The 12719-nt window shown below is 47.5% G+C and overlaps 2 protein-coding genes across 6 annotated transcripts in view; one reads left to right on the top strand and one right to left on the bottom strand.

The window, feature by feature from the left end:
• polm (polymerase (DNA directed), mu) overlaps positions 1 to 12719 on the top strand; it is a 215384-nt gene that overhangs the window by 53353 nt on the left and 149312 nt on the right. The gene's annotated exons all lie outside the window — the stretch shown is intronic.
• The window catches only part of LOC119957408 (SH2 domain-containing protein 6-like), a 60296-nt gene that overhangs the window by 16757 nt on the left and 30820 nt on the right, over positions 1 to 12719 (bottom strand). For 3 of the 4 annotated variants that reach the window (XM_038785454.1, XM_038785455.1, XM_038785457.1), the window contains exons 6-10: positions 12167 to 12240; positions 2894 to 2963; positions 1496 to 1584; positions 1368 to 1410; positions 281 to 359 (exon numbers count right to left, since the gene is read on the bottom strand). In XM_038785454.1, coding sequence (XP_038641382.1) covers positions 281 to 359; positions 1368 to 1410; positions 1496 to 1584; positions 2894 to 2963; positions 12167 to 12240 — 355 coding nt within the window. The remainder of the gene's footprint in view (positions 1 to 280; positions 360 to 1367; positions 1411 to 1495; positions 1585 to 2893; positions 2964 to 12166; positions 12241 to 12719) is intronic. The other variant, XM_038785456.1, reaches the window with a different exon arrangement.

Genomic DNA, 12719 nt, shown 5'->3' on the forward strand with positions numbered 1-12719 from the left:
AGATCCCAAAATATTATTTCAAAGAAGAGCAAGGCAGTCGGCAATATTTATGCCTCAAACAACATCAACAAAACAAATAATTTTCCCATTTATCTCATTGCTGTTTTCGGGACCTTGCTGTGTAGAAAATAGCTCCCACATTTCTTACACAACAACAGTAGCTACACTTAAAAAGTACTTAATTGGCTGCAAAGCACTTTGGGACATCCCAGGTTGTGGAAAAGGGTTCCGTAAATACATATGTCCTTCTTTCTTTCGTTGATAGATGGGCTTCACTTACACTGGAGTTGGTAAATTTGCTCCTCGTGGAGTAATTGATGGTTGTGATCTGGCGTCTAGTGAACTTTTACTTCCACTGCCTGTGAAGAAGGGAGGAGAGGTGAAATGCAAAATTCATAAAAAACATGACAGAGGTCCTCTCTTAGCGGGAATATATTAAACTGTTGGCTTATCGAAAAAGCACCCTAGGTGTGCCAAATTTATCCAGTATGTTTTTCCCATTTCTCCCCCCTCATTTATTGAAGGAACTGATCTTTCCGAGGATATAATCCACTCGCAGCAGGTAGTCGACAGTGGTCGTTCACAATGTGAGTCTATATTACTGTGCATTGACAGACATTAACCAGGGAACCCAGGTGAGTTCTAACAGATCTTATCAATGACATTCAATCGTAGCCATTAACTTCATACGACTATTGGGTGGGGGCATCATACTTTCACCCAAAATTCATTTGTGCACTTTCCAGAAGGGATAATTACATAATGGATACTGGCTGACATGTACTGCTCTCCCCATCCTCCATCTGATCACCCCAGCACGCTGAGGCCAATTATATCAGACAAAAGAAATAGGAGCCAGGGATAGACATTTGGCTGCTCAATCCTGGTTTGCCATTCAATGAGCTCATGTCGGATCTAATCATGGCCTCCACTTTCCTGCCTACACCCCCTAACTGTTGATTCTTTTCTGGAATAGAGATGTTACAAGCTTTTTTCCTATATTTGTTCATGGGATGTGGGTGTCGCAGCATGGCTATGCAGCATTTATTGTCCATCTGTAATTGCCATTGAGAAGGTGGTGGTGTGCTACCTTCTTGAACTGCTGCAGTCCATGTGGTTTGGAATACCCATAGTGCTGTTACATTTGTAAGACCCCCTATCACATTTATCACAGCTGAAAACTTCCTCATCATTGGGAAACACGTTACCAGCTGATTTTAAAATGTACACGTCAATTATTATCTTTACAATTTATGCTATTTTTATTCAGCAGAGGACTTTGAAGAAGTTCCCTGTGTGTTCTTTGCTGACCCTTAAACACAGTTATTTAAGTTAGTGTAGTGGTTAGTGGAATGAAGCATACTCACTTTCTATGTGGTCAAATTCCAAGTATTCACCATCATCGATATTCTGTGAAGTACAGAGAGAACACAATACTAGATAAGGCTAGATACATTGAGCTGCCATCAAATTAAGAAACAAAAGTAAACTGTACCTCCACTGGAGTTAATAACTGAGATTGCTTGTGGCTACGTGGAGGAAGAATTGGGAGAGTATCTTGAAAAGCTTTGTTCATTGGAGAAGCTGAGAGAAAAAAAAGTGTCAGATTTTCCACAGCGTTTCCCAAACTCTTGCAGATTGAGAGTAAGTTCCAACTAAATGGGCTTCTGTGCTGCCTTTTGGAGAGTAGTTGCACCATTCAGGCCATTATGGTTCTAAGTTCAATCTACAGACTTTGCTGATTTTGTTCATTTCAGATGTAGCAGTAGTGGGACACCCCAATTGGGCACAACACTGTTGAATTCAGGAGGGGAACAATGACCCATGGTTCCGCCTCCTAAGTGGAAGCAGACTTTGCTGGAAAGTGTATTGTGCAGATATTGATAATGATAGAATCAGACTCAGCGATGATACCATCCACAACTGAGGAATAATGGGTGAAAGATTAGCACTATTTCTTATTTGGAAGTAAGCTCAGGTAAGGAAGCATCAAAATTGCATTATTTTGGGACTTGGGCTATTTTAACACTCATGCTTTACTTACATCTTACTGGTTAACTTCAAATCTAAAAGAAGTTAAGGAAGCCCAGATAAGTAGTGTGGTAAGTTTTGGCAGAACATTGCATACGGAGAAAATCTGAAGCAGTAGAGGCCTGGATTTCTATAATGGGGACTAAAGGAGAACTCCTAATGTCCTGGGTTCATCAAAGATACCTTCCAGAGTCTGCCTCTTGCCTGGCAGATTTTTCTTGTGAGGAAGCCACAGTGGGCACCCCACTCAGTGGCGGATTAAGATGCAATTTGCATTTATTAACAAAGCAGGAGGTCGGTGAGCAACTAGGTAACCTAGGTCAAGGGCCCAGTTGAAACGGTAGTGCCATGAACAGGGTGAGACATTTTCAGGGATGATTTAAAACCACCACCTAAGAGTTGATGAATCTTTCCCAGGACCTCAAACCTTTGGAACTCATCTACCATTTCAGTCTCTCTTTTCTCCTACAATTAAATGGACCATTGAAGCTTGGTTTTCAATGAATCACAATGTTTCCTTTATATAATCTTTCTTTCATATTCTGTTCAACCTTGGCAGTCATAAAGTCAGAGAATTTTCCCACCTCTGCCACCCTTTAAGGCAGTGGGTTCCAGATTCCCTTCACCCCTTTGTTGAGAAAGATTTTTCCAAATCTCCTGTTCCTTACCCTCAAACCTATACCACCCCACCCCCAGCCATTGATCCCGCTGCTAAAGGGAAAGGTTTCTTGCCATCTACCCTATTTATATGTCTTGAATCTCTGAACTTTTGACCCTTGCCCAGCTTCCTTTGTCTCTCTCTACATCTATCTGCATACACATGTATGCTGTAATATATATATATATATTTAAAAAGTATAACCTTTGGCAATATTAGGACCAAGATAGAGATGCATGTTGGCAGGTTCACTGTGTGATTTATTGTTCTGGACCTGAAACAAGAAAATGTAAAACTTGAAGTTCAAGATTGTTCATGAGCTAACATCAGTATGATGGAACCATCAATTCACCAGACACGTGTTTTCCGATATGAATATAGGCTTTAATCTACTTACTACAGAGCCAGCCTGTTACCCGTTGATGAACTCTCGGTGAACTGCAGGCTGACTCTGAACAAGGGTATTTATACAGCAGCACAAGGGGGAGGAGTAGTGGGCGGAGCCAAGGGTGGAGCCCTGTACAAGCTCCTGAGCATTCCCAGAGCTACTCCCCCTGCGCTTACAAAGATACAGTGTGAATTACCGTGTTACATTCACCGCATTCACCCCCTGCAAAAAATCAAGTCCGGCGGGGGTGGTGGTTTACAAAGTCAGTCTGTCCGGTGTTCGAACTGTCCGCTGTGATCTGCGGAGCACCGGGGTTGCAGCCTCTTGCGGTGGCTGGATGGGTGTTGTGTGCTGGGGTACGATGGCGGACTCCAGGGATGGTTGTATCCGAGCTTCATACTCTCCTGGTTCGACCGGGGACTGGGGGCGCTGGCCGGCTCGGGTGCGCGGAACTGGTGGAGCGAGCTTGTGGACTCGGGTGCGTGAGGGGGCGGCAGCATGGGGTGTAGGGTGAGAGGTCCTTCTGTGGGGGTAGAGGGGGCGCTGGATCCGGCGGGTGCCAGATCCCGGAGGGATACAGTGTCCTGACGGCCGTCAGGGAACTCGACGAATGCGTGCTGGGGGTTAGAGTGGAGCAGGCACACCTTTTCAACAAGGGGGTCGGTTTTGTGTGCCCTGACGTGTTTCCTCAGAAGTACGGGGCCCGGAGTCCTCAGCCATGCCAGAAGTGAGACCCCCGTAGTAGTGCCCCTGGAAAAAATGAAGAGCCTCTCGTGAGGGGTCTGATTGGTTACTGTGCACAAAAGGGACCTAATAGCGTGGAGCACGTCTGGGAGGACTTCCTGCCACTGGGAGACTTGGAGCTTTCTTGACCGGAGGGTCAGTAGGACGGTCTTCCAGACCGTCGCGTTCTCCCTCTCCACCTGCCCGTTCCCCCTGGGGTTGTAGCTGGTAGTCCTGCTCGAGGCAATGTCCTTGTCGAGCAGGTACTGACGCAGCTCGTCGCTCATGAAGGACAAACCCAGTCGCTGTGTACATAGCTGGGGAAACCAAACAGGGTGAAGATGCTATGCAAGGCCCTAATGACTGTGTGGGAGGTCATGTCGGGGCACGGGGTAGCAAATGGGAAATGGGAGAACTCATCTATGACGTTTAGAAAGTAAACGTTCTTGTTAGTTGAGGGGAGTGGCCCTTTGAAATCAATCGTGAGGCGTTCAAAGGGCCCAGAAGCCTTGACCAGGTGGGCCCTGTCTGGTCTTTAGAAGTGCGGTTTGCACTCCGCACAGATCGGGCAGTCCCTGGTGACCGCTTTTACCTCCTCGTTGGAGAAGGGCAGGTTTCGGGTTCTGATGTAGTGGGCGAGCCAGGTGACCCCCGGGTGGCAGAGGTCATTGTGGATGACTTTCAATCGGTCAATCTGCGCGCTGGCGCATTGCCCGCGGGATAGGGCATCCGGAGGCTCGTTGGGCTTCCCGGGTCAATACTTAATATCGTAATTGTAGGTGGAGAGTTCGATCCTCCACCTCAGAATTTTGTTGTTTTTAATTTTGCCCCTTTGCGAGTTGTCAAACATGAAGGCAACCGATCTTTGGTCGGTGATGAGGGTGAACCTCCTACCTGCGAGGTAGTGCCTCCAGTAACGAATAGCCTCCACAATGGCTTGTGCTTCTTTCTCGACTGAGGAGTGTCGGAGTTCTGAAGCGGATAGGGTATGGGAGAAAAATGCGACTGGTCTCCCTGTCTGATTTAGTGTGGCTGCTAGAGCTACCTCTGAGGCGTCGCTCTCAACCTGGAATGGAGTGGATTCATCCACCGCCCGCATGGCCGCCTTGGCGATGTCCTCCTTGATGCAGCTGAAGGCCTGGCGTGCCTCGGCTGACAGGGGAAATCGTGTGGCCTTAAAGAGTGGGCGGGCTTTGTCCGCATATTGAGGGACCCACTGGGCGTAGTAGGAGAAGAAGCCCAAGTACCGTTTGAGAGCCTTGGGGCCATGGGGGAGGGGGAGTTCTAAGAGGGGGCGCATACGGTCCGGGTCTGGGCCCAGGACTCCGTTTTCCACGACATAGCCTAGGATGGCGAGTCTGGTTGTGCGGAAAACGCATTTCTCCTTGTTATACGTGAGATTCAGTTTCTGTGCAGTCTGGAGAAAACGGTGGAGGTTGGCGTCGTGGTCCTGCTGGTCATAGCCGCAGATGGTGACATTGTCCAAGTGCGGAAACGTGGCCCGCAGCCCGTACTGGTCCACCATTCGGTCCATTGCTCGTTGGAACATCGAGACCCCATTAGTGACGCCGAAAGGGACCCGGAGGAAATGGAAGAGGCGGCCATCAGCCTCGAATGCCGTGTAGTGGCGGTCCTCCGGGCGGATTGGGAGCTGGTGGTATGCAGACTTCAGATCCACCGTGGAAAAGAGGCGGTACTGGGCGATCTGGTTTACCATGTCTGCAATCCTGGGGAGGGGATACGCGTCTAGGAGCGTAAATCTATTTATGGTCTGACTATAGTCGACAACCATATGGAATTTTTCCCCGGTCTTAACGACCACCACCTGAGCTCTCCAGGGACTATTGCTGGCCTCTATAATCCCCTTTCTGAGAAGCCTTCGGACCTCTGTTCTGATAAATACCCTATCCTGCAGGCTGTACCGCCTGCTACGAGTGGCTATGGGTTTACAGTCCTTTGTGAGATTGGCGAAGAGAGGGGGGGGGGGGATTCGCAGCGTAGTGAGGTTGCAGATAGTGAGTGGGGGCAGGGGCCGCCGAAGCTGAGGGTGAGGCTCTTAAGGTTACATTGAAAGTCTAGGCCTAATAAGAGTGGCGCACAGAGGTCGGGCAAAACATAGAGTTTGAATTTTGAGTAGCTAGCGCCTCGGATTGTGAGTGTTGCGGCAGTGCATCCCTGGATCTGGACAGAATGGGAGCCTGAAGCGAGCAAGATAGTTTGCCACATGGCGAAAACGGGGAGCGAACAGCGTCTTACCAGGTATGGATGTATGAAGCTCTCTGTGCTCCCGGAGTCGAAGGGGGCCCATGATTGGGTCGCGGGGTCCGCCGGGAACGAGTTAAGGCTGCGGAAGGAGACCTCCATCGTGGTCGCAGCTTCCACAGTTGTTTCTAAGTCTTGGGCCCCCTTTTCCAGCAGTCGTTGGCGCACATAATTAGACCTGAGGCCCGCTACAAAAACATCGCGTACAGCAAGTTCTCTGTGTTCAGCCGCGGTAACTGCTTGATAATTACAGTCATTTGACAAATTATTGAGTTCCCTTAAAAATTCGGCGAGTGATTCTGTAGGCCGCTGGCGGCAAGTCGTGAACACATGGCGTGCGTAAACTTCGTTAATGGGCCTAACATATATCTTATGAGTACCGCTAGCGCTGCAGTATATGAACCAGCTGAGTTTAGTTGCGTAGAGATTCTGTGGCTCACCCTCTCGTGCAGTAGACTTAACTTCTGTTCCTCTGTTGTTTCGGCTGTGCTTGCTTCTGCCAGGTAGGCCTTAAAGCACCGCAGCCAGTGGGAGAAGATTTATTTTGCCTCTGCATCTGGTCGAGTTCCAGGCGTCCAGGCTTGAGGGCCGATTCCATGATCGATCTTGACTGTTCTTAAGTAGATTAAATTGATGGAACCATCAATTCACCAGACACGTGTTTTCCGATATGAATATAGGCTTTAATCTACTTAATACAGAGCCAGCCTGTTACCCGTTGATGAACTCTCGGTGAACTGCAGGCTGACTCTGGACAAGGGTATTTATACAGCAGCACAAGGGAGAGGAGTCATGGGCGGAGCCAAGGGTGGAGCCCTGTACAAGCTCCTGAGCATTCCCAGAGCTACTCCCCTTAGTGGTCGGATAACACTACTGCGCTTACAAAGATACAGTGTGAATTACCATGTTACATTCACCACACAGTATTCATATGACAAAAGTAAGAAGTCTAACAACACCAGGTTAAAGTCCAACAGGTTTGTTTCAAACACTAGCTTTCGGAGCACTGCTCCTTCCTCAGGTGAATCCTGAGGTATGTTGGATACCTCTTCATATCTCTTCATTCACCTGAGGAAGGAGCAGTGCTCCGAAAGCTAGTGTTTGAAACAAACCTGTTGGACTTTAACCTGGTGTTGTAAGACTTCTTACTGTGCTCACCCCAGTCCAACGCTGGCATCTCCATATCATATGACAAAAAATATAGAATTCGGAACAAAAGTCTCTTCTCGTGAGAAAGTGGAACAAGCTGCTATTTTGGCTGAAGCTGGTGGTGTTATGCAAACATTTAAGAACTAGAGAGGAACTGGGGTAGGTAATTAGTCAACAGATAATTAGTTTGGAATGAGTCTCATGCAATGTACAAGTACTGGTCTTAATTTGCTGTCAATTCTATGGGTGGAATTTTCCAGCCCCTCCTGCCAGAAGGATTTTACAATCCTGCCAAAATAATCAATGGCCTTGTGAATGGCTCACCGCCATTCCAGCCCTACCCTCGCTGCAACAGGTCATAAATTTCCACCCCTGCTCATTCTATGTATGTAACAGACAAATATACAAAATACTAAAATAATTTAAACTTAAAAGGTGTGATTGATGAGATGAGTTGGAAGCGCAGAGAGATGTACAGGATGCAAGACTCAGAAGAGTGGAGATTACGAGCTGTGACATAAAGCCAGAGGAGGTCTGCAAAGTGAGGTGAGAGACTGTGGAGCAATCTGTAAATTGGGACAATTTGAAATTCATCGCATTGGTGGATGGAGAGCCAGTGAATGACTCCATGACTAGGGTGATAAGCAAGTGATATTTTGTGGGAGTTATGCTGTCGGCAGTCAAGTTTTGGATGATATGCATTTTATGTGTGGAGGGTTTCAGAGGCTGTTGAAGATGTCAAACCGAAGCAGACAAACGGTGCAGTTGAGGATTTTAAATTTCATAGAATGGTTACAGCACAGAAGGAGATAATTGGTCTGTCTTGTCTATGCTGGCACTTTGCAATACCAACTCTCCTAATCTCATTCACCTGCCTTTTCCCACAACTCTGCAAATTCTCTGTCCAGATAATTATCCAAGTCAGTTGTGAAGGCTTCAGTTGAATATGCGTCCATGCACTTGCAGGCTGTGCATTCAGATCCTAACCACTTGTTTAACTTCAGATCGCCATTGCTTCTTTTTGCTGAACACCTTCTCTGATCCTTCTGCCAAAGAGAGCTGTTCTTTCAAATCTACTCTGTCCCCACCCCTCATAGTTGGGTGGTGAGGAAATTTAGAATCAAGGAGGGTGGTTTTGCAGAGATGGAAATAAGTCTTTTTTTGAAGTGTTTTTACTGAGGATTTTTAATCTATACAAGGCAAAGGCAATTGTGAACATACATTGGAAGATAACAGGACTGAAATAACAGGGTAATAATACTACAAAGTAAAAAAAAAACAGTAAAGAACAAAAAGAAAAGGAATAATTGTATGTATATCGGTTGTGTTTAGTTATATCAGTCGCAGCTTCTTGTTTTGCATTCTCCACCGGGTGTTTATTCCCGACTGGGTTCCCCACTCTTCTCCCCACCCCTTCTTTCTTCCCGACCCCCTTCCCCTTCTGGTCGTACTGCGTGTCCTCTTTCCTCTTCAGTTCCTTTTTTCCTGTTCTTGTGTGATTGGCGTGATGCCGTGTATTTTGTTGTTTGCTTGCTGATTTTAGTTGGGTTCTATGTTTCATTGTTCCCTCCCGACCCTCCTCCTTCTCCTTTTGTAGTGATCTCTGTATGTAGTAATACATGATCAAATATGTATGGAGGCAGGTTCTTGAAAGAGCACCAGTCTGTGGGCGTTGGTAACTGCGCCTCTGCCGGCGCGGTACTCCACCGGTCCCATGGTGGTGACGGCCCTGAGAGTCTGGGGGCAATGGAGGAGGTATGTGGAGGCAATGGGAGCATCGGTCTGGTCCCCAATCTGCGATAATCACTGGTTTTCCCCGGGGAGTATGGATGGGGGGTTCCGAATATGGCAGAGACCGGGGATTGAGAGGATGGGGATCTGTTTATAGAGGGGAGTTTTCCGAGTATGAGGGTGCTGGAGGAGAAGTTTGCATTGGTGAGGGGGAATGAACAGGGCTGTTTAGCTCACTGGGCTAAATCGCTGGCTTTGAAAGCAGACCAAGGCAAGCCAGCAGCACTGTTCGATTCCCGTAACAGCCTCCCCGAACAGGCGCCGGAATGTGGCGACTAGGGGCTTTTCACAGTAACTTCATTTGAAGCCTACTCGTGACAATAAGCGATTTTCATTTTCATTTCATTTCATTTAAATATCTGCAGGTGTGGGACTTTCTGTGTAGACAGGTATCAACCTTCCCATTCCTGCCGCTGAGGGGGATTCAGGACAGGGTACTTTCCAGAGGATGGGTAGGAGAGGGGAGCGTCTCTGCCATTTACAAGGAACTTATGGGGTCAGAGGAGACACAGACCGAGGAGCTGAACCGAAAGTGGGAGGAGGAGCTGGGGGGAGAGATAGAGGAGGGCCTTTGGGTGGACGCATCGAGAAGTCAACGCAACCGCAACCTGTGCCAGACTCAGCCTGATACAATTCAAGGTAATTTACCGAGCTCACACGACAGTGGCCCAGATGAGCCGATTTGGGGTGGTAGACAGGTGTGCAAAATGTGCGGGAGGACCAGCGAACCATGTCTACATGTTCTGGGCATGTCCAAATCTTCAGGGATTTTGGCAGGGGTTTGCTGAGGTCATGTCCAAGGTATTAAAAAGAAGGGTGGCAATGAGTCCAGAGGTGGCCATTTTTGGGGTGTCGGAAGATCCGGGAATTCAGGAGGAGAAGGAGGCAGACCTGGCCTTTGCTTCCCTGGTAGCCCGGAGACGGATACTATTAGCTTGGAGGGACTCAAAGCCCCCGAAGTTGGAGACCTGGCTATCGGACATGGCTAGCTTTCTCTGTTTGGAGAAAACCAAGTTCGCCTTGAGAGGGTCACTGTTAGGGTTCGCCCGGAGGTGGCAACCATTCATCGACTTCTTCGCAGAAAATTAATCGTCAGCGGGGAGGGTTAGGTTAGTGTAGTTTAGGGGGTTAATTAATGGTGGGACCTGTTGGGGAGGGAGGTGGTATTTGCACTATGTTTATATTCTCATGTACTTGTTTACCTTGCTGCTGTTACAATGCCAAAAAAAACCTCAATAAAATGTTTATTAAAAAAATATACATGATCAAATAATGTCAAGCAAGTACAGGCAAATGAACACTAGATGGCCACACTACCAAGACCTATGAAAAGGTTTCCCCGTTCTTTCCTTAAGGAGACTGTGTCAGGAGTATGAAGAGTACAGAAGGGAGACAGCTAGAGAGAAGAAGTTAATAGATCTTAGTATATAGTATTATCTTATTTAATAGTTTAATCTGCAGTGAATTGTTTGTTTACTAGTTCAACAAATTATTTTATCATCACTGGAAGACTACGTCTATATTTCAACAACTCGGCTAGCCAAAAAGAGTAATATATATATTACAAAATCGTAATATGACACCTTTCATTGGCATACGTTATTGTGTTGTGGCTTTCAGTTCCCTCTGGTTTTCTGGCTGTTGGCTGCAAACAGGCCTTGGAACAGCCGAGTGAATGGCCCCTCGTTTTTGTGGAAGCCTTCTTCCGACCTTCGGATGGCCAATTTGAGTTTCCCCATCTGGAGAAATTCGCACAGGTTGGACAGCCTGCCTACAGCTTTGGGTGGCGCTGCCAACCACCAGCCAAGCAGGATTCTCTGGCGGGTGATTAGGGAGGGAAAGGCAAGGGCGTCGGCCCTCCTCTCCATGGAGAGATCTGCCTGTTCTGATACTCCAAAACTGCCACTCTTGGGCAAGGCTCCACCCTCATCCCCACCACCTTGACATTGCCTCAAAGAAGTTCAAAACCCAACAAGTCCGGGCCAAGACCAGAACATGTGGGGGTGGTTGGCTGGGCCTCCTTGGCACCGTTCGCACCGTTCCGGGAAGAACCTGCTCATTTGGGTTCTCATTAAATGAGCTCTGTGTACCACTTTCAGCTGTATTAGGTTTAGCCTTGCGCAAGTGGAGGTGGAGTTGACCTATGCAGTGCTTCGCTCCAGAGTTTCCACCCTATTTCAAACCCCATGTGCTCCTCACTTTTTTTCTTGTCTCGCCCAGCTGTGTGTTAGCCCTCCCCAGCAGTCGCTCATACATGTCGCTACAGTTCCCCTTCCCCAAGATGTCCACTTTCAGAAGGTCCTCTAACAACAACTGTTGGTCGTGGGTCTGTCCTCGTTTTCCTCTGTAAGCAGTTTTTGTCCTGCATGTAACTTAGATCTTTCCCCTCTGTCAACTGAAACTTCTCTGTCAGTGTACCGTGGTGATATGCCTATGGGTTATATCATAGTTGGAAGGTGTGCGACCTCCACCCATCAGGTGGCGGTACAGACACACCGACTGGTGGAACCAGTTGCTATCATCACTGGGCTTGTTGAGTATATATTCGGTAGGGATGGGAGTGCCACCATGGCCAAGGCTCTCTCTCTCTCTCTCGCTCTCTCTCTCGCTCTCTCTCTCTCTCTCCCCCCTCTCTGCTCGGAGCTCTACGGTTGGGGCTCGGAGTATCGCTGGTCTACTTCAATATGGAATCAACAAGCTGTTGCCTTTCTGCCTGCCTGTATCCACATTAAGTCTGTTACGCAGTGCTAATAGGAGGCAATGATGGAACTACAGCCAACTGTTGCTGGTTAAGGGGCTGGTTTAGCACAGTGGACTAAATAGCTGGCTTGAAATGCAGAACCCAGCAGCGCGGGTTCAATTCCTGTACCAGCCTCCCGGAATGTGGCGACTGGGGACTTTTCGCAGTAACTTAATTGAAGCCTACTTGTGACAATAAGCGATTATTATTATTAACTCCCAATGAAGGGCTGCGTCCAGATAGCAAGGTTAATGGTGATGGGTTGCAGGGTGGGATGGAGTTTGCTCCAAGAATGCTATCCAATTCACCCAAATGCACATTTAACATTCCATTATCAGGGCAAAGGGGAAAAGTGGCACTGTTGTTAAAATTCAAGCCATAGTCCTCAAAAATGCAAGGTCAGATTTTGATAGTTTTCACATACCTTTGGAAGATGCGCTAATGGCCTGGGTCCTGGTTTGGGTAAGGATGTAGGTGGCTTGGGTGAGACTTGTCTTTCTGAAACAAGAAGTGCTTTACAATGACGAGAGGCATTTTTCAGGTCAATGGTGTGACTTTTGAGCATTTCTACAAAATTGTGTCAAAATAGAACCTCTTAATTATATTTTCCAAGTTTGATTGCAGGGCAATTGGCCGATTCTCCCCACCACTAATGTCCTTGTGATGGCTACCATCATGAACATCAGTGAACATGTGACTTGTGTCACTGTGAACTATGGCAGCCTGGAATTGAAAGGATTCATGTGCAGCATTTTATACAAAGAACATTGATGGTACCAAGTGCTGCCTGGAAAATCAGATTGCCTGTTACCAGTGTGTTAAAAATTACATTGGGCAAGCCATCTTGGCAAATCAATCCAGAAATACAGGGTGTGATTTAACCACCACATTGCACAAGGCGGTTAAATAGCGGGAAAGGCCAAAATAGAGATTTGTGCCAGGCGCATCAGTTTGCTATTGTGCTGGCCTGCTCCGAT

The sequence above is a fragment of the Scyliorhinus canicula genome, chromosome 26, assembly GCF_902713615.1.
Source record: "Scyliorhinus canicula chromosome 26, sScyCan1.1, whole genome shotgun sequence".
Classification (NCBI taxonomy): domain Eukaryota; kingdom Metazoa; phylum Chordata; class Chondrichthyes; order Carcharhiniformes; family Scyliorhinidae; genus Scyliorhinus; species Scyliorhinus canicula.